General features: G+C 38.1%; 1 protein-coding gene and 2 pseudogenes across 1 annotated transcript in view; 1 reads left to right on the top strand and 2 right to left on the bottom strand.

Annotated features, from left to right (window-relative positions):
* LOC107687089 (eukaryotic translation initiation factor 3 subunit I-like) overlaps positions 1 to 2,886 on the top strand; it is a 3,770-nt gene extending 884 nt beyond the window's left edge. Inside the window, exons 3-11 of the mRNA XM_016484265.1 lie at positions 49 to 136; positions 303 to 368; positions 1,009 to 1,158; positions 1,243 to 1,370; positions 1,827 to 1,937; positions 2,021 to 2,110; positions 2,217 to 2,290; positions 2,407 to 2,499; positions 2,606 to 2,886. Coding sequence (XP_016339751.1) covers positions 49 to 136; positions 303 to 368; positions 1,009 to 1,158; positions 1,243 to 1,370; positions 1,827 to 1,937; positions 2,021 to 2,110; positions 2,217 to 2,290; positions 2,407 to 2,499; positions 2,606 to 2,687 — 882 coding nt within the window. The 3' untranslated portion in view covers positions 2,688 to 2,886. The remainder of the gene's footprint in view (positions 1 to 48; positions 137 to 302; positions 369 to 1,008; positions 1,159 to 1,242; positions 1,371 to 1,826; positions 1,938 to 2,020; positions 2,111 to 2,216; positions 2,291 to 2,406; positions 2,500 to 2,605) is intronic.
* A 1,772-nt stretch (positions 2,887 to 4,658) lies between these two features.
* LOC107687083 (probable histone deacetylase 1-B) lies at positions 4,659 to 10,357 on the bottom strand (annotated as a pseudogene).
* A 5,458-nt stretch (positions 10,358 to 15,815) lies between these two features.
* Positions 15,816 to 17,144, bottom strand: LOC107687094 (MARCKS-related protein pseudogene; annotated as a pseudogene).
* Between the last annotated feature and the right edge of the window lie 2,164 nt (positions 17,145 to 19,308).

Genomic DNA, 19,308 nt, shown 5'->3' with positions numbered 1-19,308 from the left:
GGGGGGGGGTTAGGATTATTTTGTTTTACATGTATGTTGTCATTGCAGGTTGCGAATGCGTGGTACTCTGTCAATGGAGAAAGGCTTGGCACTTACAATGGACACACAGGTGCCGTCTGGTGTGTGGATGCTGACTGTATCCTTTCTAAAAGATCTGCTGTACTGTTGGAGCAGTGCTAGATCAGGCTCATTCATTTCTGTTTTTACTAAAAGCATTTGGCTATAGATGAATATTTCACCTGCACTGTTCTTTACTACGAGTCATTTGTTTTTGGAAAAGTTTTTCTGAACATGTTTCGAAGGGGACACTAAGAACGTATTGACGGGATCTGCTGATAACAGCTGCAGGCTCTGGGACTGTGAGACAGGTTGGCAGTTTAGTGCATTATCAAATGCCTCTCTGTTTTGTTCTTTTCTTGACACACGACAAAAAAAAATCCAACAAATGAATTTTAATATTTTAAATAAAATGGCAATTAACTTATTTAAACATCTATTTAAATTTTAGCCTTGTTTTTCCATAGTATTCTTTTTGCCAAATAAACAATGTTAAATAGTATTATTTTAAAAAATAATATCTAAAATAACTACATGTAATTTAAATATTAAATATAGTTATTTTAGATATTATAAAAAAAAAAAAAAACCCGTAAGCATGCCATTCTTCTATATACATACAATTATATATAAATATAATTCTGTTTTTTTTTATACAATCTCCAGACAATAAAAACTACATGCACACTAAACGTTAAGCCCTTCAAAAGAATTTTTTTAAATATTTTGAATTTAGAAATAGAAATGTTCATCAAAAATGTGAGTTTTTGTTGTCTTTGTATTTGTAAGTTGCGCTTTTTCACAAACCACTTAGCCAAAAAATATGAATATAAATGAATAAAAACTGATTTAATAGGAGTTTAAATGCTTTGTCAACAAGCAGCATTTTACCAAATGTCAATCACGCACCTTTAGTCTTGTTGAATGAGGTTTGTGTGTGGACTTCCTCAGGAAAGCAGCTGGCTCTGCTGGAGACGAGCTCGGCGGTGAGGACGTGTGGCTTTGACTTCAGTGGGAACATCATAATGTTTTCCACAGACAAGCAGATGGGCTACCAGTGCTTTCTCAACTATTTCGACCTGCGAGACCCCCAACAAATCGGTTAGGATTTGACCACTGGTGATTAAAGCAATACTGGTGATGCTTCCTATCAAACATATCTAATATTTTGTTTCTCTCCCACAGAGGACAACCAGCCATATCTGTCTGTTCCCTGCAACGAGTCAAAGATCACCAGTGCTGTGTGGGGTCCGCTGGGAGAGTTTGTGATTGCCGGCCATGAAAATGGAGAAATTAACCAGTACAGTGCTAAGGTTTGTGCCTTTAGTTTCTCTTACACTACCGTTCAGAAATTTGGGGTCAGGAAGATTTGTTATTTTTAATTTTTTTTAATAAATACTTATGCATTAAATTGACCAAAAGTGACTGTACATTGTTCATTACTTCAAATATATACTGTTCTTTCTATTCGTCAAAGAATCTTTTGTCACGTTTCCACAAAAATATTATGTAGAACAACTGTTTTCAACATGATGATAATAAGTAATGTTTCGCTCAGCATATTGGAATGATTTCTGAAGGACACTGAAGTAATGATGCTTGCATCACAGGAATAAATGACTTTTGAAAATATATTTAAAAACGGCTATTTAAAATTGTAATATCTTGACCAAATAAATGCAGCCTTGGTGGGCAAAAGAGACTTCAAAAACATGACAAATCTTAGCGCGATTTAAGAGATGTTGGTCGTCTAATGTGTGATTCTTCAGTCAGGGGAGATTCTGAAGGCGGCGAAGGAACACACCAAACAGATCAACGACATCCAGACGTCTGTGGATCTTACGATGCTCATCAGTGCCTCCAAAGACTGTACTGCCAAGGTTTGTGTTGAAAACTGAATGGTAGACTGTCAGGAATGATGCTGGGTTAGTCTGACTCACATATGGCTTCCTTCATTGTGCAGATGTTTGACTCCACAAACCTCGAACACATCAAAACCTTCAAGACAGAGCGACCTGTTAACTCCGCTGCTATCTCGCCCAACATGGACCATGCAAGTTTCTGAAATCTTCTGTAGTTTCTCCCATGCTACAGTTCATTTAACTGCAAGCAAATCCTTTTCTACATTGGCAATAGCAGAGATGTTCTGTGTTGCTCAGGTGGTGATGGGAGGTGGTCAGGAGGCCATGGAAGTCACAACCACTTCTACTAGGATTGGCAAATTCGAGGCCAGGTTAGTGCTGTTACGGCTGTGATTCCGCGTGGAAAACAATTAGGGATTTTTAAATGTGATCTTAAAATCATGAAAATGCATTCATTCAAAATAAATAAATAAAAAATCTCTTCTAGGTTTTTCCATGCGGCTTATGAAGAGGAGTTCGGTCGTGTGAAGGGACACTTCGGCCCCATCAACTGTGTGGCCTTCCACCCGGATGGGAAAAGGTTAGTTTCTGCGTTTGTATTCTTATGACTTGATTTATCAGTCGTTAGTTTACAATATTTATCCTTCATGATTTTCTTAACCATTCATTCATTCTTGCACCCACAGTTACAGCAGTGGAGGAGAGGATGGTTATGTAAGAATTCATTACTTCGATCCCCAGTATTTTGATTTTGAGCTTGAGGCATAATAACCAGTGACCGTCAGCGTTCCCAATATCCAGGACAGATCACCAGTTGATCACAGCAGTAACACCTGATTGACTGCACAAGGCTGAACATGGCGATTGTGTTTTATACTGTCACCCACATACAAATATTTCATTTAAAGCATTTAATGCAATGTGTATTTAATATATTGAACATTCTGAATAAACTGGGTTTGAGATATAAAGTGTCCTGTTTGGTTACTGCTCGTCTTTTTACATGTTGGTTCCATCACTGTAGAAATACTAAAATGGATATGTTTGGTTTAACTAATGCAAATCCCTCCCACCCTCCCCCAGTAAACACATTAAAGCAGGGGTGGGCAAACTTGGCCCTTCCAGGCCACTTTCCTTCAGAGTTTAGCTCCAACCCTAATCAAACACACCTGAACCAGCTCATCATTGTCTTCAAGACAACTAGAAGGCTACAGGCAGGTGAATTTTATCAGGTTTGGCTCAAATCTCTGCAGGAAAGTGGCCCGGAAGGGCCAAGTTTGCCCATCACTGCATTAAAGGGATAGTTCATCTAAAAATGGAAATGCTGTCATTAACTCACCTGCATGTGTTTCAGAGGAAGTTTAGAAACCAAACCAAAAGTTCAAAATACTTTTGATCCACAAAAGAAAAAGTCATATATATGGTTACACGTAGTTTACAACTGCAAGGACAATAAGCTGTTCTTCCTGTCCACCTGTAGCACAGTCTTAGGTATCTTACATGAGATATTTTATTTTTAATTGCAGTTTTTTGCTCTGGCCACATCTGCTGTCCTCATGTCTCTGCAGCAGGATTATGATGCAAGTGATCAGGAACCCTGGGCACCTTCTGTTGTTTTTTTTCAGTCAGTAGAAATATATCGAAGTTATTATAAAAGCCTAAGAATAGTTTATGGTTCATTGAACAAGTATGAAAAACATTGTTTAAACACTTTCTGATAAAGATCCGTAAAGCAAGATTATTGTTAAAACTGTCTTCTAATTTTTTTTATATACTAATATATATATATATATATATATATATATATGACCCTGGAGCACAAAACCAATCTTGGAAGTCGCTGGTGTATATTTGTAGCAATTGCCAAAAATACATTGTATAGGTCAAAATTATTGCTTTTTCTTTTATTCCAAAAAATCATTAGGATATTAGGTAAAGATCATGTTCCATGAAGATATTTTGTTAATTTCCTACTGTAAATATCAAAACTGATTAGTAATATGCATTGCTAAGAACTTAATTTGGACAACTTTAAAGTCGATTTTCTCAATATTTAGATTTTTTTTTTGCACCCTCAGATTCCAGATTACAAATAGTTGTATCTCAGCCAAATATTGTCCTATCCTAACAAACCATACATCAATGGAAAGCTTATTTATTCAGCTTTCAGCATATGTATAAATCTCAATTTCGGAAAATTGACCCTTATGACTGGTTTTGTGGTCCAGGGTCACATGTACATTATATATATATATACACACTCAGCAAATATTGTATTTTGTAAGATTTTGTAAAATCTAAAATATTTGAGAAAGGAACATTTGAAAGATGAAAGGAATCGAAAAATTATGAATAATTTATTACGATTGTGTGAACAATATGTAATCATGTAATTAGTATAAATGTAACTGTAGTCTGATTACAAGTACTTATTTGTAATCTGATTCCTTAATCCAGATTACATGTAATCAGTTACTACCCAGCTCTTCAGAAACACAATTACTTACTATTGACTGTATTTATCACGTTAATTTAGCATAGTAGAAATTAACATGAAATGCTGTTATACCTACTGCACTAACCAGTGTGAATCAACTGAGCCTTTATTTAGTGTAAAGTGTTACCGGTGTTTGATTGAATGGTTTCATTTGCAAACATACATCCTAATCGGAGCAATGATACTTACTACAAAGCTGCTGCTAGACAAACTCTGAACATGAAGAAAAACCACAAAATATCAGAATTTTTTATTTTATTTACCAAAGTCATTGTTATAATAAGGACATTTCACAACCACTGAACTCTGGAACTCCAAACGGCTATATCCAGTCAGCCGTGTGACTGACGTGCTAGCGTAACCACAACAGAAAAGAATCTGGAATCTAACAGCAATACAGCAAGCCTTTGCCATGCCCCGCCAGACAGGGGAAAGTTCAATACAGAGCCATCAAGACAGACATCTTAATAAAAACAAACATTTAACGCTTAAAAACGAGGTAAAGGATACCATTCGCAAACAGCATCCGCAGAGAAATCTAAATAAGAGCGGCCAATAAGTGTCAATCCATGATTAAAAAATAAATAAACCTAAAGGGGCGAGATTCCCATGACGGGAAAGGAAAAGATATGTGCTATCCTGTTTGAGGTGCTATCATCGGTAAACAGTAACATAAGGATTACCGGTGGGAGGCAAACAAACATGGTTTCAAAAGCACAAGAAAATAAAAAAGAAACACTTGTAAATGTAAAAACTTGTATACCGCTTCATTAGATTACAAATAGTAAAACGAGTCTTACAAAATAATTTACAGTCCTTAGCTCAGGACTAGAGCTAACACCTAGGATGTGTATGTGGGTTTGACGTTTGAGAGGATGAGGGTGTATGACAAGTTCATGCATCCATCAGGACCACATGTCCTTTTCTCAGACTGTTTTTAATTCCTCTTTTGGCCTGCAAATAAAAATCAGGAGTTTTAGAAACATTGCATATATGGATCCTTGATTTTTCTGTAAATACAGTATAGTTAAAAAGTATGGGGTTGGTGAGATGTGTTTTGAAAAGTATCTTATGCTCACCAAGCTACATTTATTTAATCGAAAAGAGAAAAAAAACATTACAATATAAAAACTTTTCTATTTAAATATTTAAAAATAATTTATTCTTATGTCAAAGCTGAATTTTTAGCATCATTACACCAGTCTTCAGTGGCACATGATCCTTCAGAAATCAATCGCAATGATATTATGCAGCGCCTGAAAATAGGCTAACTTCCGTCAACAACCAACATGACCACCTGCTTGCACAGGGAGCGTGCTGGGGACTATTTTCAGGCGCTGTGTAATATCACTGCGCCTGCTGCACCCATGGTATGGAAGCAAAGTTCCTTGATTATTACGCCGGAGTGAGAGTATAGTTCCTAGCCATATCGGACTAGAAAATCGCAACTTTTCATTTTTCGTCGGTCTTAGTACACGATGTAACTACAGAAGAGTCAAGTTTTAAATAGGAAAAATATAGAAACTCTTTGGTCATTTTTGAGCGAGATGCTAATGGTCTAATCAGGTTCAATGATCTATGCTAAGCTACAGCTAAAAGTGCTACCTCCAGACCCGGAGATCGGCTGAATGGATTCGAAAACTGTAAAACACAACTGTTTAACTCTAGGGGAGTTGGAAAATGAGCCTATTTTCAAAAATAGTGGAGTGTTCCTTTAAACGCATGTTGTGCTACTTAATATTTTTGCAGAAACCATGAAACTTTTTCTCATAATTCTTTGAGTAGAAAGTTCAAAACAACGAATATATTTTGTAATATTATAAAGTGTTTTTACCATCACTTTTGATCAATTTAATTCACGATTGATGAAAAAGTAATCTTTAAAGTGAAATGGTACTGTATACACGTTCATATTTTAAAAGTATCAAATTTCAATTAGACGTTTACAAAACAGCTGTCAAGCTGAAAAAAAAAACCCTTATAAAAAAATAAATGAAGCCTATTGAGTGGATTTTTCTAAATGAATAAAGCAAGCCCTGCCATTTAGAGTGATGTTTTACACAACCAGAAAACCTGAGCACATATTTCATAATCCACGATGTGAGAGATAACTCACCCCTTTGTGTCCATTTTTTCTTCTGAAGCTTTCTCTTCCTCTTTGACATCTGGTATCAAACGAGAGGGACTGCGTGTCAATGTCACACCTCTTTACTATAATACAGTGCTGTTATACAATATGTGAACAGCCCAAACTCACTTCAGTGCAACCTAACAAAAGTGTAACTGCTGTTCTTACTAATATGAATGAGCCTGAAATGAAAGAAACCGACTGTACCTGTTGGCTCACCTTTCTTCTCTTCTCCATCCTTCTCTTCTTCAGTCTTCACTCGTTTAGGCTTCTTGTAATTGGCTGTATTTCTCCGGCCGCCCTGTCCTTCGTCCTCAGAGTCTGAGAACTCCTCGTCGCAGGCTATCCGCTTGTCGTGGGCACGGACTAAAGATGAGAAAAACAACAAGCACTCAGGCTCTGCAGAACTCAGATCTCAAACTAAACGTTTATTTGTCTGCATCAGTACACATTAAAAGGTCCGCAATGACAAGTCAAGGAGTTTCCATGTTTGGGAGTATGCGATAAAAGAAAAAGCTGCCAACAAGTGAATAAAGGTGGCCCTCACTGGAGATGCGTTTGTCAGGGTCATCCTCCTCATCTCCGCTCTCTTCCTGAACAGCATCCTCTGGGATCGCCTGCATCTGAACCCCTGGAGCATGAGGCAACATCCGCAGATTCTCAAACAGACGCTGTCTGCATAGAAAAAAAAAGACAGGCGGCAGTTACAAAACACTTGTTCAATGTACACCCTACAGACAAATAAACTTTACACGTTAAAATTAGCATTCCGGAGTAAAGTCAGTTGGGTTTTTTCTAATATGAACAAAACAAATCCCATAAAACCCAATATTAACAAACCAAGTCAAATCAAAAACAGATCTGCAACCATACTCTCATTCAAACTAACTTCAATCATCAATGGAGCATGTGTGGCCCTTCATCCCACTTACTTGATTTTTTCCAGATAGTCATTTGTATTTTGATTGGTCATGTTGGAGGGGCTGATGTGAAGTTTGAAATCAGGTCCAAAATACTCAAAGTAGTCATTGTACGGGAGCTCTGATGGAACAAAAGAACAAGTTAAATAGTGTTCACCATGGAGAGAACAAAACGTGACAAATCTAACACAATCAGAGTGTCTCACCATTGGGAATGGTGCTGTCTAGCGCTACAGCCGTCTCATAGGTCCAGCAGCGGGCCACGTTCCTGATGGTGTAGCCTCCACCTCCCAGCATGAGCAGGGGCAGGTTAAAGCTCTTCATGTACTCCACACACTTGGCATGACCTGAGAAACCCACAAGGGTTTGGTTAGACACAAACAGCATTCACGTTAGAGATGCTTGTGTGGTTTTTTTTTTTTTTTTTTTTTTTTTACACCTGGGAAGTTTTAGACTTACAGGTTTGAATATGGCTTCGTAGGACTCGTCATCTATACCATCCCTGAGTGGGTAATTCACTGCGTAGTATTTTCCCTTCCCTGCACCGATATCCTGATAAAAAGAGGGAAACAATTTAATATTTAGCTTAGCACTCCTTTTTAACCAGAAAGTATTTATTTAACTTGAAATACTTACTCTGAGGTCTCCAGTACCCGGGAAATACTCTCCATACTTGTGGAAGGACACAGTCATGACACGGTCTGTTGTGTAGAAAGCTTCCTCAACTCCATCCCCGTGATGAATGTCAATGTCGATGTAAAGCACTCTTTGATGGTACCTAGAAAGGTTTATGAGGCCTTTGGTTGAAATGGCAAAGTCTTTCAGTTTTCACAAAAACATTAAGCAGCAAAAACGGTTTTCAACATTGAAAAATATATGTGACACTGAAGACTGGAGCAATGATGCTGGAAATTCAGCTTTGCATCACAAGAATAAAATTACATTTTAACATATTCCCATTTAGAGTTTTGCTCACATAAAGGCAGCAGTGGTGAGCATGAGACATTTTTCAAAAACACTAAAACATTTTAACTATCCCAAACGTTTGACCGGTAGTGTGTGGGTGCATTAATAAAAACGAAGCAATAAAAGTATTATCTGTAGTAGTTTCTTTTAAAGGGCATACTTGAGCAGCTCCAGAATGGCGAGTACGATGTCGTTGACATAGCAGAATCCAGACGCCTCAGATTTCTTGGCATGATGAAGGCCTCCTGCCCAGTTAATGGCAATGTCTGTCTGCTGTTTGTTGAGTTTCACAGCCCCAGCTAAAAATTATTAGGAAATATGGTTAGGAAAACACACACACTTAACTGTACCAAACTGTGAGAAGATTCTGTAAACTTTAAAAGGAGAAAAAAAACACACACACACACACACACACACTTACCAACAGATCCACCTGTTGAGAGCTGACAGAACTCAAATAAGCCGTCAAAGACAGGACAATCCTCCCCTACATTAACTGCAGAGACAATAAAACATGTTTACTGTACATTCAAGACACAGAAACAAGTCCAAAGTGAAGCAACTTGCATCATAGTTAAACTCTCCTGAGGTCTTTTTTGTATTTAAGACTTCTAAATACAAGAAGAACATCTTGAGCAAGAAAAAACAAAACAGCAACTTACATCTCTGCATCTGCTTGCTGTACTCAGACATGTTGTCTGGGCGGATGGAACGGAGGAACTTGATGTAATCATCACTGTGATACTTGGTCATTTCTTCAGCATTGGCTTTATGTGGCCGCTGAACATGCAAACAAGTGAAGAAATCAGCTTAGCCAAAATAATAATAATAAAGCATAAAAAGAAGTGATTAATGTCTCTTACATAAATTTCCATTTTCCTATACAGCCCATAGTTGAGCAGGAGGTTGTGGGTCATGCGGATTCTGTGGGGTTTCATGGGATGACCCTGGCCATAGTAGTAATTCCCAACATCCCCTGGGAAAGAAGGAAAAAATAATATTAATAAATAAATAGAATCATATATAAACAAAAATAAAGATACAGAATATTACTACACTCTTAAAGATGAACTATCAAATATGTTCATTTGTTTTATGAAAATATGCTTTAAAGAAAATCTGAATTATTGCTTAATTATTGAGTTTATGGACTAATCAATTTTTTCAAACAGGCCTAGAACTAGACACAAAGCCAGCTGCATGGTTCAAAATGAGCATTACTAACGTTACATCGCAAACCTAAACATGATGTTCATTCGTGACTATAAGAGCAGATGAGAGCAAAAACGGGGGCGGGGCGGGGCGGGGGCTCGGGGGAGACAAAACATCTTGCGCTATAAAGTACAGCATCATTCTGACACGCTCGGAGTGATACTGCTGCTAACAGTGAAGACATGAATAAAAGCAGCGAGCTCAATTCATCTAAACTCTTACGGTCCATCACGTAAAGCTAATTTTATCGACGCTATATGCGGAAAATAAAGAATACGTGTGATAACGTGTACATACATATACTGCACTTGCAAAAAAGTGTGTGAAATGTGCTGGTGTTAACTCCATGCTGTGGTCTTGATTCTAACAGTGAATAAGAAGAACAACAGGATGAAGAGCAGCTAGCAGCTAAGCTAACACTAGCATTAGCGCCGTGCGGCTAAACCCGGCTAACAATTAGGCTGCACTCAGGAACTTAAGCGTTATGCAGAATTTATCCAAAGCAGACACTGCGTTTCATTTCTCTGACAATAACAGCTCGACATATCGCCGGTAAAAATGCAGTTCTTACCGTCATAATAATAACAAACTTTCTTCTTTGTTCCTTGAGAACTCAGCGCCATTTTACCCTCCAATTACAGCCTGCGCCTGCCGGGCTTTCTGCGCACTGAGGAACTTCAATAGCAACTTGTCTCGGTGAGTTTTCAGCCAATCACAGTTCTTCTTCTTCTTTTTCTTCTTCTGGTGTTTTATGGCGGTTTGGCAAACCAGCAAAAGAGGTGCATTACCGCCACCTACTGATCTGGAGCGTGGAGTGTGCATAAATTTGGAAGAAAGAAAATTCTATCTATTGTTCCTGTGTTTTTCAGGTATTTAAACATATTTTATTGCACTCTTGATTGCCTCGACCCATTTCCTAACAATACCTTTAAAGAAATATGATAAAAAGAATAGGACTGCTCACACTTCCCTGGGGAGTTCGATCACAGTTCAGATTCCATCACGGAGGGCGTTGCTCTTGCGTGTCTCCGCCAATCATTTCTTTTGCTGTCTTAATCAGTATTTAGGTTTAGTTCTATTTACTTCACAGCTGTTTAAACGTCAGCTAATATAAACAGCAGTCAACATTTGATGTGGATCAAAAAAGTTAATCAAAGTTGTCCTAAGACAAGAACGGGTATTGTTTTTGTTTTAGGACAACTTTGATGAAAGATTTTGATCCACTTCAAATGTTGCCTGCTATATAGACCGATCTCTAGTAATGTATAATTTGTGTAATATATCATTTGTCAGTAAAGGGTGAGAGATCTGGCGAGATTTTTGATTTGAAATGATTTTTGTCAAAGAGCCAGGTGTGGCTCTCTCATTGGATATGTTGATGACATAGTGTTTCATATACATAATTTTAGTAACTTGCATAATTGATTTTATACTAATTTATTGAGTGATGTTGTCCCAAAATTCAGAAGCATGGATTGCTGTCTAAAAAAAATATATCACAAAAGTGCATTTGTGTACATTTTTGAAGCAGAATACACTACCAATTCACAAAACTACAAATAACTTTACTACACTACTGATGTTGCTCTGGCATCCATGTGTGGATTACACTGATTTTGTGCATTGTAATGTGTTTAAAAGACAAAAGCCTTCCAAAAACACAGTTATACATGGTTAAATGACTCATTGGCTACTAATTCAAATAATCCAAATGTTTATCAAGGGTTGATCAGATAGTTTGAGAAATCAAGGATACCAAATGTTTATTTATTATTATTATTTTTTTTTAAGTCTTGATGTATAATTCTTTGCAGTCGATAGAGATGCACAGGCAAAGTTTATACTGCAAAGTAATGTTTTGCCATGTGTCTCCTACAAAGTGAAACCATTTCTGTAAATCTAGTGGTCACCTGTCAGTGGCTATAGCGTGTGGCTAGGAATTAATACATTTTTGTGCATGACATGTAATAACGTTGAGCATTTCAAAATGTAATATCTAATTACAGATAATTTTTTGGAACCTGATTACATAATACGAATCTCTTTCAAAATTTTACACTCAATTGTTTTTTTTGTTTTTTTTTGCAGTGCTGTAGTAGGTATTTTGCATTTAAGTAAATAAACTGCGTTAGAGACAAAACAAGTTAGCCTAAAACAATAAATCGGATATACAGTGCATCCAGAAAGTATTCACATGCTTCACTTTTTCCACATTTTGTTATGTTACAGCCTAATTCCAGAATGGATTAAATTCATTATTTTCCTCAATTCTACAAACAATACCACATAATGACAATGTGAAAGTTTGTTTGAAATCTTGGCAAATTTATAAAACAACAAGTATAAGTATTCACATCTTTTGCTCAATACTTTGCTGAAGTACCACTGGCACCAATTACAGCCTCAAGTATTTTTGGGTATGATGCAACAAGCTTTGCTCATCAGCATTTGGCAATTATCTGCCATTCTTCACCTCACCTGTTCACCTCTCAAGCTCTGTCAGGTTGGATGGGGGCAGACACACATTTTCAGGTTTCTCCAGAAATATTTGATTGGGTTCAATCCCAGGCTGTGGCTGGGCCACTCAAGGACATTCACACGGTTGTCTATAAGCTACTCTTGCTGTGTGCTTAGGGTCATTGTCCTGTTGGAAGGTGAACCTTCTGCCCAGTCTGAGGTTCTGATTGCTCTGGACTGGGTTTTCATTAAGACCATCTCTATATTTTGGTGCATTGGGCTTTTCTTCTACTCTGATGAGTCCCTCAGTCCCTGCCGCTGAAAAACAGCCCCACAGCATGAGGCTGCTACCAGCACACCTTACTTTTGGCGTGGTACTCTTCAGGTGATGAGAAGTGCCTGGTTTCCTTCGAACATTATGCTTATAACTGAGGTTCATCAAACCTGAGAATATTGTTTCTCAGAGTCTGAGGGTCCTTTAGGTGTTTTTTTTTTTGCAAATTCCAAGTGTGTTTTCATGTGTCTCTGAGGAGAGGATTGAGTTTGGCCACACCGCCATAAAGCACAGATCGGTGGAGCGTTGCAGTGATGTCAGTCCTTCTGTAGGTTTCTTCCATCTGCATATATGATCATGAAGCTCAGCTCTAACCAAAGTCCTTCTCCATCAATTGCTCAGTTTGGCCAGGAGGCCAGCTCTAGGAAGAGTCTTGGTTGTTTCAAAATTCTTCCATCAAGGGTAAGAGAAACTACATGCTTCTGTGAACCTTCTATGCTACAGACATTTTTCTGTACCTCAAAACGTTTGTGCTCTGACATGCACTTCTTCTTCTTCTTCCGTTTTTTGGCGTGTTACATCCTGTGTGCATATCGCCACCTACTTTTGCTGTTATGCAGTCATGGTTTATTTATCAATTTATTCCTTGTTTTTGCTGTTCCTGTCAAATCATGCATCCATAATCTATTATAGATCTTATCAAAGCTTGATATATTGTTAACACTGATTCTTTTTCAGCACCCCATTCTTTTCCAGCTATTGCCCTAATCACATTTAAAATCCTCCTGCATTTTTTAATCTATTTCCCTCAACATGTTTTTTCCAGGTATATCTCCCATCTAACCAAATTCCTAGATACTTAACCTTTACTTGTTCTAAAGGTTTTCCATACAATAGTAGTTCAATATCTTTAGAAACTTATTTTTTCATACTGAACAACATATGATTTATTTGTTGACATTTTAAAACTCCATTCTATACTCCATTTTTCCACCTTTTTAATAGCTGTTTGCATACTTGAAATCACTTGGGGTACATTTCGACCTCTCTTCCAGATAGCACCATCATCAGCATATAATGCACATCCCACACCATATCCTAAATTGTCAAAAATATCATTAATCATAAGGTTAAAAAGAATTGGACTTATTACACTCCCTTGTGGAATACCAGTTTCTGCCTTAAAAACTGATGACTGACACGCTCCTACTTGTACTATAAATGTTCGTTCAAATAAAAACTGAGATAACCAATTATACATTTTACCATCTATTCCTATCCTTGATGCTTTAATTAACAACCCTTCTCTCCATATTGTGTTGTGCGCTTTTTCTATTCTGACATGCACTGTTACCTGTGGGACCTTATATAGACAGGTGTGTGCCTTTCCAAATCATGTCCAATCAACTGAATTTACCACAGGTGGACTCCAATCAAGTTGTAGAGACATCTCAAGGATGATCAGTGGAAACAGGATGCACCTGAGCTCAATTTTGAGTGTCATGGCAAAGGCTGTGAATACTTATGTGCATGTGATTTTTTTTGTTCTTTATTTTTAATAAATTTGCAAAGATTTCAAACAAACTTCTTTCACATTGTCATTATGGGGTATTGTTTGTAGAATTTTGAGGAAAATAATGCATTTAATCCATTTTGGAATAAGGCTGTAACATATCAAAATGTGGAAAAAGTGAAGCGCTGTGAATACTTTCCGGATGCACTGTACATCTTAGGTTATCTATCAAAGTTATTGTTGTGATATAATCTAGCTGAAAGCACATGCATTTTAAATAATGATAATACAATTATACAGAGCTCTTTTTAAAGTATACTCAGGCACAAAGAGATAAAAAATCACAAAACAGTATAACATAACAAAAGCAATATAATGAAACCAATAACACACCACATTAAAAGTAACTCTAAATGGTGGGTTTTGAGTAATTTGAACATAGACAAATCAGTACACTCTCAGATATGTTTTTCCCATTTATTTAAATCAAATATTTTAGAATGAATAAGCCCAGATGATGCATATTAACTTATTTATACAGAGAAGAAAGAAGATAAAGAGTCAAGGAAGAAAGTCCAAAAAAAGTACAGACAGATGGTTAAATGTTTTAATTCAGTGCTTAAATAAGACCATCTGCACAAAAAGCATCATCAACAGTGTGATAATTAAAAGTAACTCTAAATGGTGGGTTTTGAGTAATTTGAACATAGACAAATCAGTACACTCTCAGATATGTTTTTCCCATTTATTTAAATCAAATATTTTAGAATGAATAAGCCCAGATGATGCATATGAACTTATTTATACAGAGAAGAAAGAAGATAAAGAGTCAAGGAAGAAAGTCCAAAAAAAAGTACAGACAGATGGTTAACTGTTTTAATTCAGTGCTTAAATAAGACCAACTGCACAAAAAGCATCATCAACAGTGTGATAAACATTTATTAGTAATGGTGCCTCTCAACACACATATGACAGGAGTGTTTGTCAGAAGAGAAATGCAATAAAACACATTTTTCAGAAACCTAAGTCTAAGTGCAATAAATATTTCTAAACATTTGCACGTTGTCCATAGATCACGTGTGTGTTGCTCATGTGAAACTAGAAAATGTTGCAAGTGTGACTGTAATACTTCAAATCAACACATGATGGCGCCATATGTTTATATTTGATCCCCCAATCCCCAGCGATAAACCTGTTGCCATTACCATCCAGACACAGACGAAAAAAAGACGAATATTATAATACTTTATTTTACTTAAAATGTGATAGTTACTCATTCATGGAGGGGTAGGAAAAAAAATCTGCGCAGTAAGCCATTAACTTATTAATTTACGCGTCTATTTTCGTAAATGAATCGGTCTATCATCAGATGCCTCAGATACCATACCTTGCTTAAAATTCAATTACTTTGGAAGAAAAATGCAAATTAATTAATAAAACTGATTTGAACATAATTGATAATTTAAAAAAATGTTGCCAAGGCAAAATCGTCTGAGCATCAATGAACCATGAATGAAATCTGAAGCATGAGCATGTAATGAAATACAAGAGACTATTGATTATTTAATTAGATATTTTTACCAGTCTACAAACTGCCAGCTTTGGTCATTTCTGAGGTGAATTATGCTTGTTCTTTGGTGATCCAGTCTTATATTAAGGTATTTTTATTTGAAGTTCATTTCATACATTACTCTATTTAAACACTGCCACATCACTGAATAGGTTTCAGTGTGGCTTGTTGCAATGTATCTATATGTCGTAAAGTATGAATAAGATGTTTTCTATTTCTCCAGGTGGATTAATTTTACATGTCTAAATGTAGGTAAAGTGGCTTATGAGTGACATGTGACCAAACATGAATATGTTCTGGGGGGGGCTTTACCTTGGAAAACAGCCACTGTGAAGAAGGACAAACACAAAGTGAGCATCTGTAGGTAACCAACATTTATTTACCATTATCAACTTTACAATAAAACCAGTAACATCTTTAAACATTAGCAAAATAAAGAACAAAATTGGTCAAATGTATTTACAGAGACCAAAAAGCAGATCAAGGCTCACATTTAACACATAACAACTCTGCTTCTTTTAAAACTTCAAATGTGAACAAAGCAAGCTCAAATGTGTTTTTATTTCGTTTTGTTTTTTTAAAGCCAAGATGAAAATTAAAATGCGATTTCAAACAAACGAGACAAAGCCTTCTGGATATTTAAAATGGTTCTCTATACACCACAAAATACTTAAATTTGGGTTAAAATATAGGAATGTAGAAAGTTGGCAAGTCTTTTTTGATTTCCTTTTTTTTTTTTTTTTAAACAGTCATTATATGTGGTGATGTTGATCTTGCGCAATTCATCGGTATAGTCGCATCTATTCGGTGGTGGGCTTGAAAGATGCTCCTCCTTGATCTCATCCTCAACTCACTCTAGCGTTGACATCCCGCTTCCAAGAGGTTTCGGCCTTCGCTCGGAATTCCAGATCTTTGAGCCATTAATCAGGGAAGTGAACTAGTGAATCTAGTCTGTCATTTGTTATTAATCTTGAAGAAAGTGGCACGAGGAGTCTTTTTTTCACATACATGTGTATATATACATATACATATATCCATGTATATATACATATGTATACATATACACATATATATAAATATATATATTTTTTCTTGGAAAAACAGTTCACAAAGTCCTTTGTGAAGTACAATCACTCCTTCTGTTCGGATGGTGCAGGTGTTGAGCTGGTCTCCTCTGTTGGTTTTGTGGGCTCTGCAGCAGCCTCTTCCTTCGGGGCAGCAGGTTCCTCAGCCTTGGCAGCGGGTTCCTCGGCCTTGGGGGTCTCGGCAGGGGCGGGTGTCTCCTCAGCCTTGGCCTCCTCCTCCTTCTTCTCCTCAGCAGCCGCCCCGTTCTCCTCAGGCTTCTCTTCGGTGGCCGGAGCAGACTCAGCGGCAGCTTCTTCCTTCACCTCGGCACTCTTCTTGTTCTTCTTCAGCGAGATGCCCTTGAATTTGAAGGAGTTCTTCAGGGAGAACTTCTTCTTCTTCTTCTTGGGGGTCTCCTTGGTGGCCTCGCCCTCGGGTTTAGCAGCCTCTCCCTCAGCGGCGGGCGCAGGTTCGATGGCGTCGCCGGCTCCAGCCTCAGATTCCTTGGCTGCCTCCGCAGAACCGTTGGTGGTGGCGGCATCTCCCTCTGCTTTGGCAGAGACATCGCCATTGGTCTTAACGTGGCCGTTCTCCTGAGAAAGGAACATTCAGTTGTCAGTTTAATAATGCAACACAAACCAACAGGGATGAATATTTACTACGGGTCTATTATATATGTAGCAGGGCATTCCTTGAATCGTCGACGGACATATCAGTGACTCGTCACGTAAACAATGCATGTCTTCGAGGTGACGCCTTGCAGTAGCGCGCACCGCCGAGCGAGGGCGATAGAGCCGCACGCAACTCACACAATGCATTGCCAACCCAGACGGCAGCTCTGGAACAAAAGACCGAGCTCGAGCGAATTTCATTAAGCTTCATTGACTATTTATCCATCGACGATGGAATAACTACAAACGTCGAATTAAAAAAGTAACATAAAATATAAGTACCCTCATTGATAAGAACGGGGTTTAGTCGCATAAAACCCCAAAAGCTTGACCAAATGTGGACTCTCGCCTCATTTAAAGCCCGAGCGTCTGCATATTAAGACTCCACGCGCTTCACAGAAAAAATCTAATCCGATTAAATATCACGACTGTAAAGAGAAAAAACATAGTAAATAAATGATTAACTAAACAAAAACATGAAAAATGTATCTAGCTGAATATATGGACTACTATAAAAATCGAATGAAAAGGGGAAAATGAATTAAAAGCAATATATTATGTTCTAAAACTCCAATTACAACCAAATTTTCCAAATTGATCGCAACCCCCTGCTGATAACCCATGCATAGTGAATACGTGCAGCATCCTCCGACACGGGCATTGAATGGAGATCGCATGGCAACAACACCGACCGTCTCCAAGCGCTAGAAACGGACTTTAAAGACAGGAAAAAAACGTGAACATGTAGAAATAAATATATCCGTTTTTTAGTGCGAGACAGAAACCCGTGTCTGATCAGCCTAACGTAGTGCGATTTGCGTAATGCCTCACGAATGAAATCGCTCGGTTTTCCCGCGTGCCACGAGACATGAAATGATAAATAAGACAGTGAATGGTAAGCTAGCATTTCTTTCTTTTTCACTACAAATCAGCGCCTTCTCTGTTTTTCATCGCACTCAGAGAGAAGGTTAAATCGCTGACGGTGGTTTAGCAACTCTCGCAGAAGCACTTGTTGGTCAGATGTGTATTAATCTTTCTCCCATTTTTCATTCTCTTTCTCCTCTCGTCACGTACCCTTCTTGTTTTGTTTTTTTTCCCTCTTCGGCCTTGTAAATGACATAAAGTCTAAACTGTTTGTGGAGGAATGCGAGGCATGCAAATGCTCATGAAGAATGTTTCACCGCATCTGCATCTCGCCACTTTCTCAGAATGTCCAGAACCTCAGGGAGGGGGATCGGGGCAGAATACGTTTTTTGTGTGTGTCAGATGAGAGAATGTAATGAATAAGCTCATATATTGAAACAGTCTCCTCTTCTTCTCCAGGGAGAGAGTTGGGGGTTGGGTGTGATGGAGTGAAGAGAAGGAGGGGGGAGTTTTCTTGTGCCCAGAGCTTTTGTGATGTGGTTCATTTTCTTGATGACGGGTCAGGACACATCACCTCATCATCCATGCGTCAGACTCTCGCTTTCCCCTTTCCTATTGGCTGAAAGGCCTTTATTGTCACCAGATCATTCGAAAGTTGGAGGGAAGAGTAAATGGCCGGCGTCCTCCACAGTGAGGCCTGCAGTTCACACCTTCCATACAGCAGAGACTCTTCTTTAGCCTGGTGTTTCAATCCCTGTGGAGATGCACTGCCAGACAACAAATAGCTCCTGCAGGAGCAACATCTCGCATATGAATGTCAATGGGTGTGTTGATATGCCAATGATAGGCCCATCAGACCGGGCAGGGCAGGTGAGAACTGGTTTTCAGTTACCGTTGAGCTCTGTGACTGTTTTGACCACAGCAGGGAGCGAGAGAGGAGGATGGTGATGGTGTAGATGCGGGGGTTGGTTACCCTAAAGCATTATGGACTCAACTGAAACAAGATGCTGACTTTACAGAGTCCAGTGCAGGGAACGCTGGGGGAAATTTACCAAGGAAAGAAGAAATGACACATTCAAGTCTCATAGAATTGTTCCCAACCAAAGCAGAGTTTTTTGGTAGGCTCAGTGGTTACCACTGTGACCTTTAGGTCAAGTGAGCAGAGTTCACATTCCTCTGAGTTTCCCAGATCCCCCTTGGTGCCTTTAACCGTCTTCTGAGCTGATGTGCTGCCCATCTCAGTGGCGATATC

The sequence above is a fragment of the Sinocyclocheilus anshuiensis genome, unplaced genomic scaffold (assembly GCF_001515605.1).
Source record: "Sinocyclocheilus anshuiensis isolate Anshui unplaced genomic scaffold, SAMN03320099.WGS_v1.1 scaffold1251, whole genome shotgun sequence".
Lineage (NCBI taxonomy): Eukaryota > Metazoa > Chordata > Actinopteri > Cypriniformes > Cyprinidae > Sinocyclocheilus > Sinocyclocheilus anshuiensis.
Note: the sequence above shows the minus strand (reverse complement) of the source record. Positions and strands in the feature narration are given on the sequence as shown.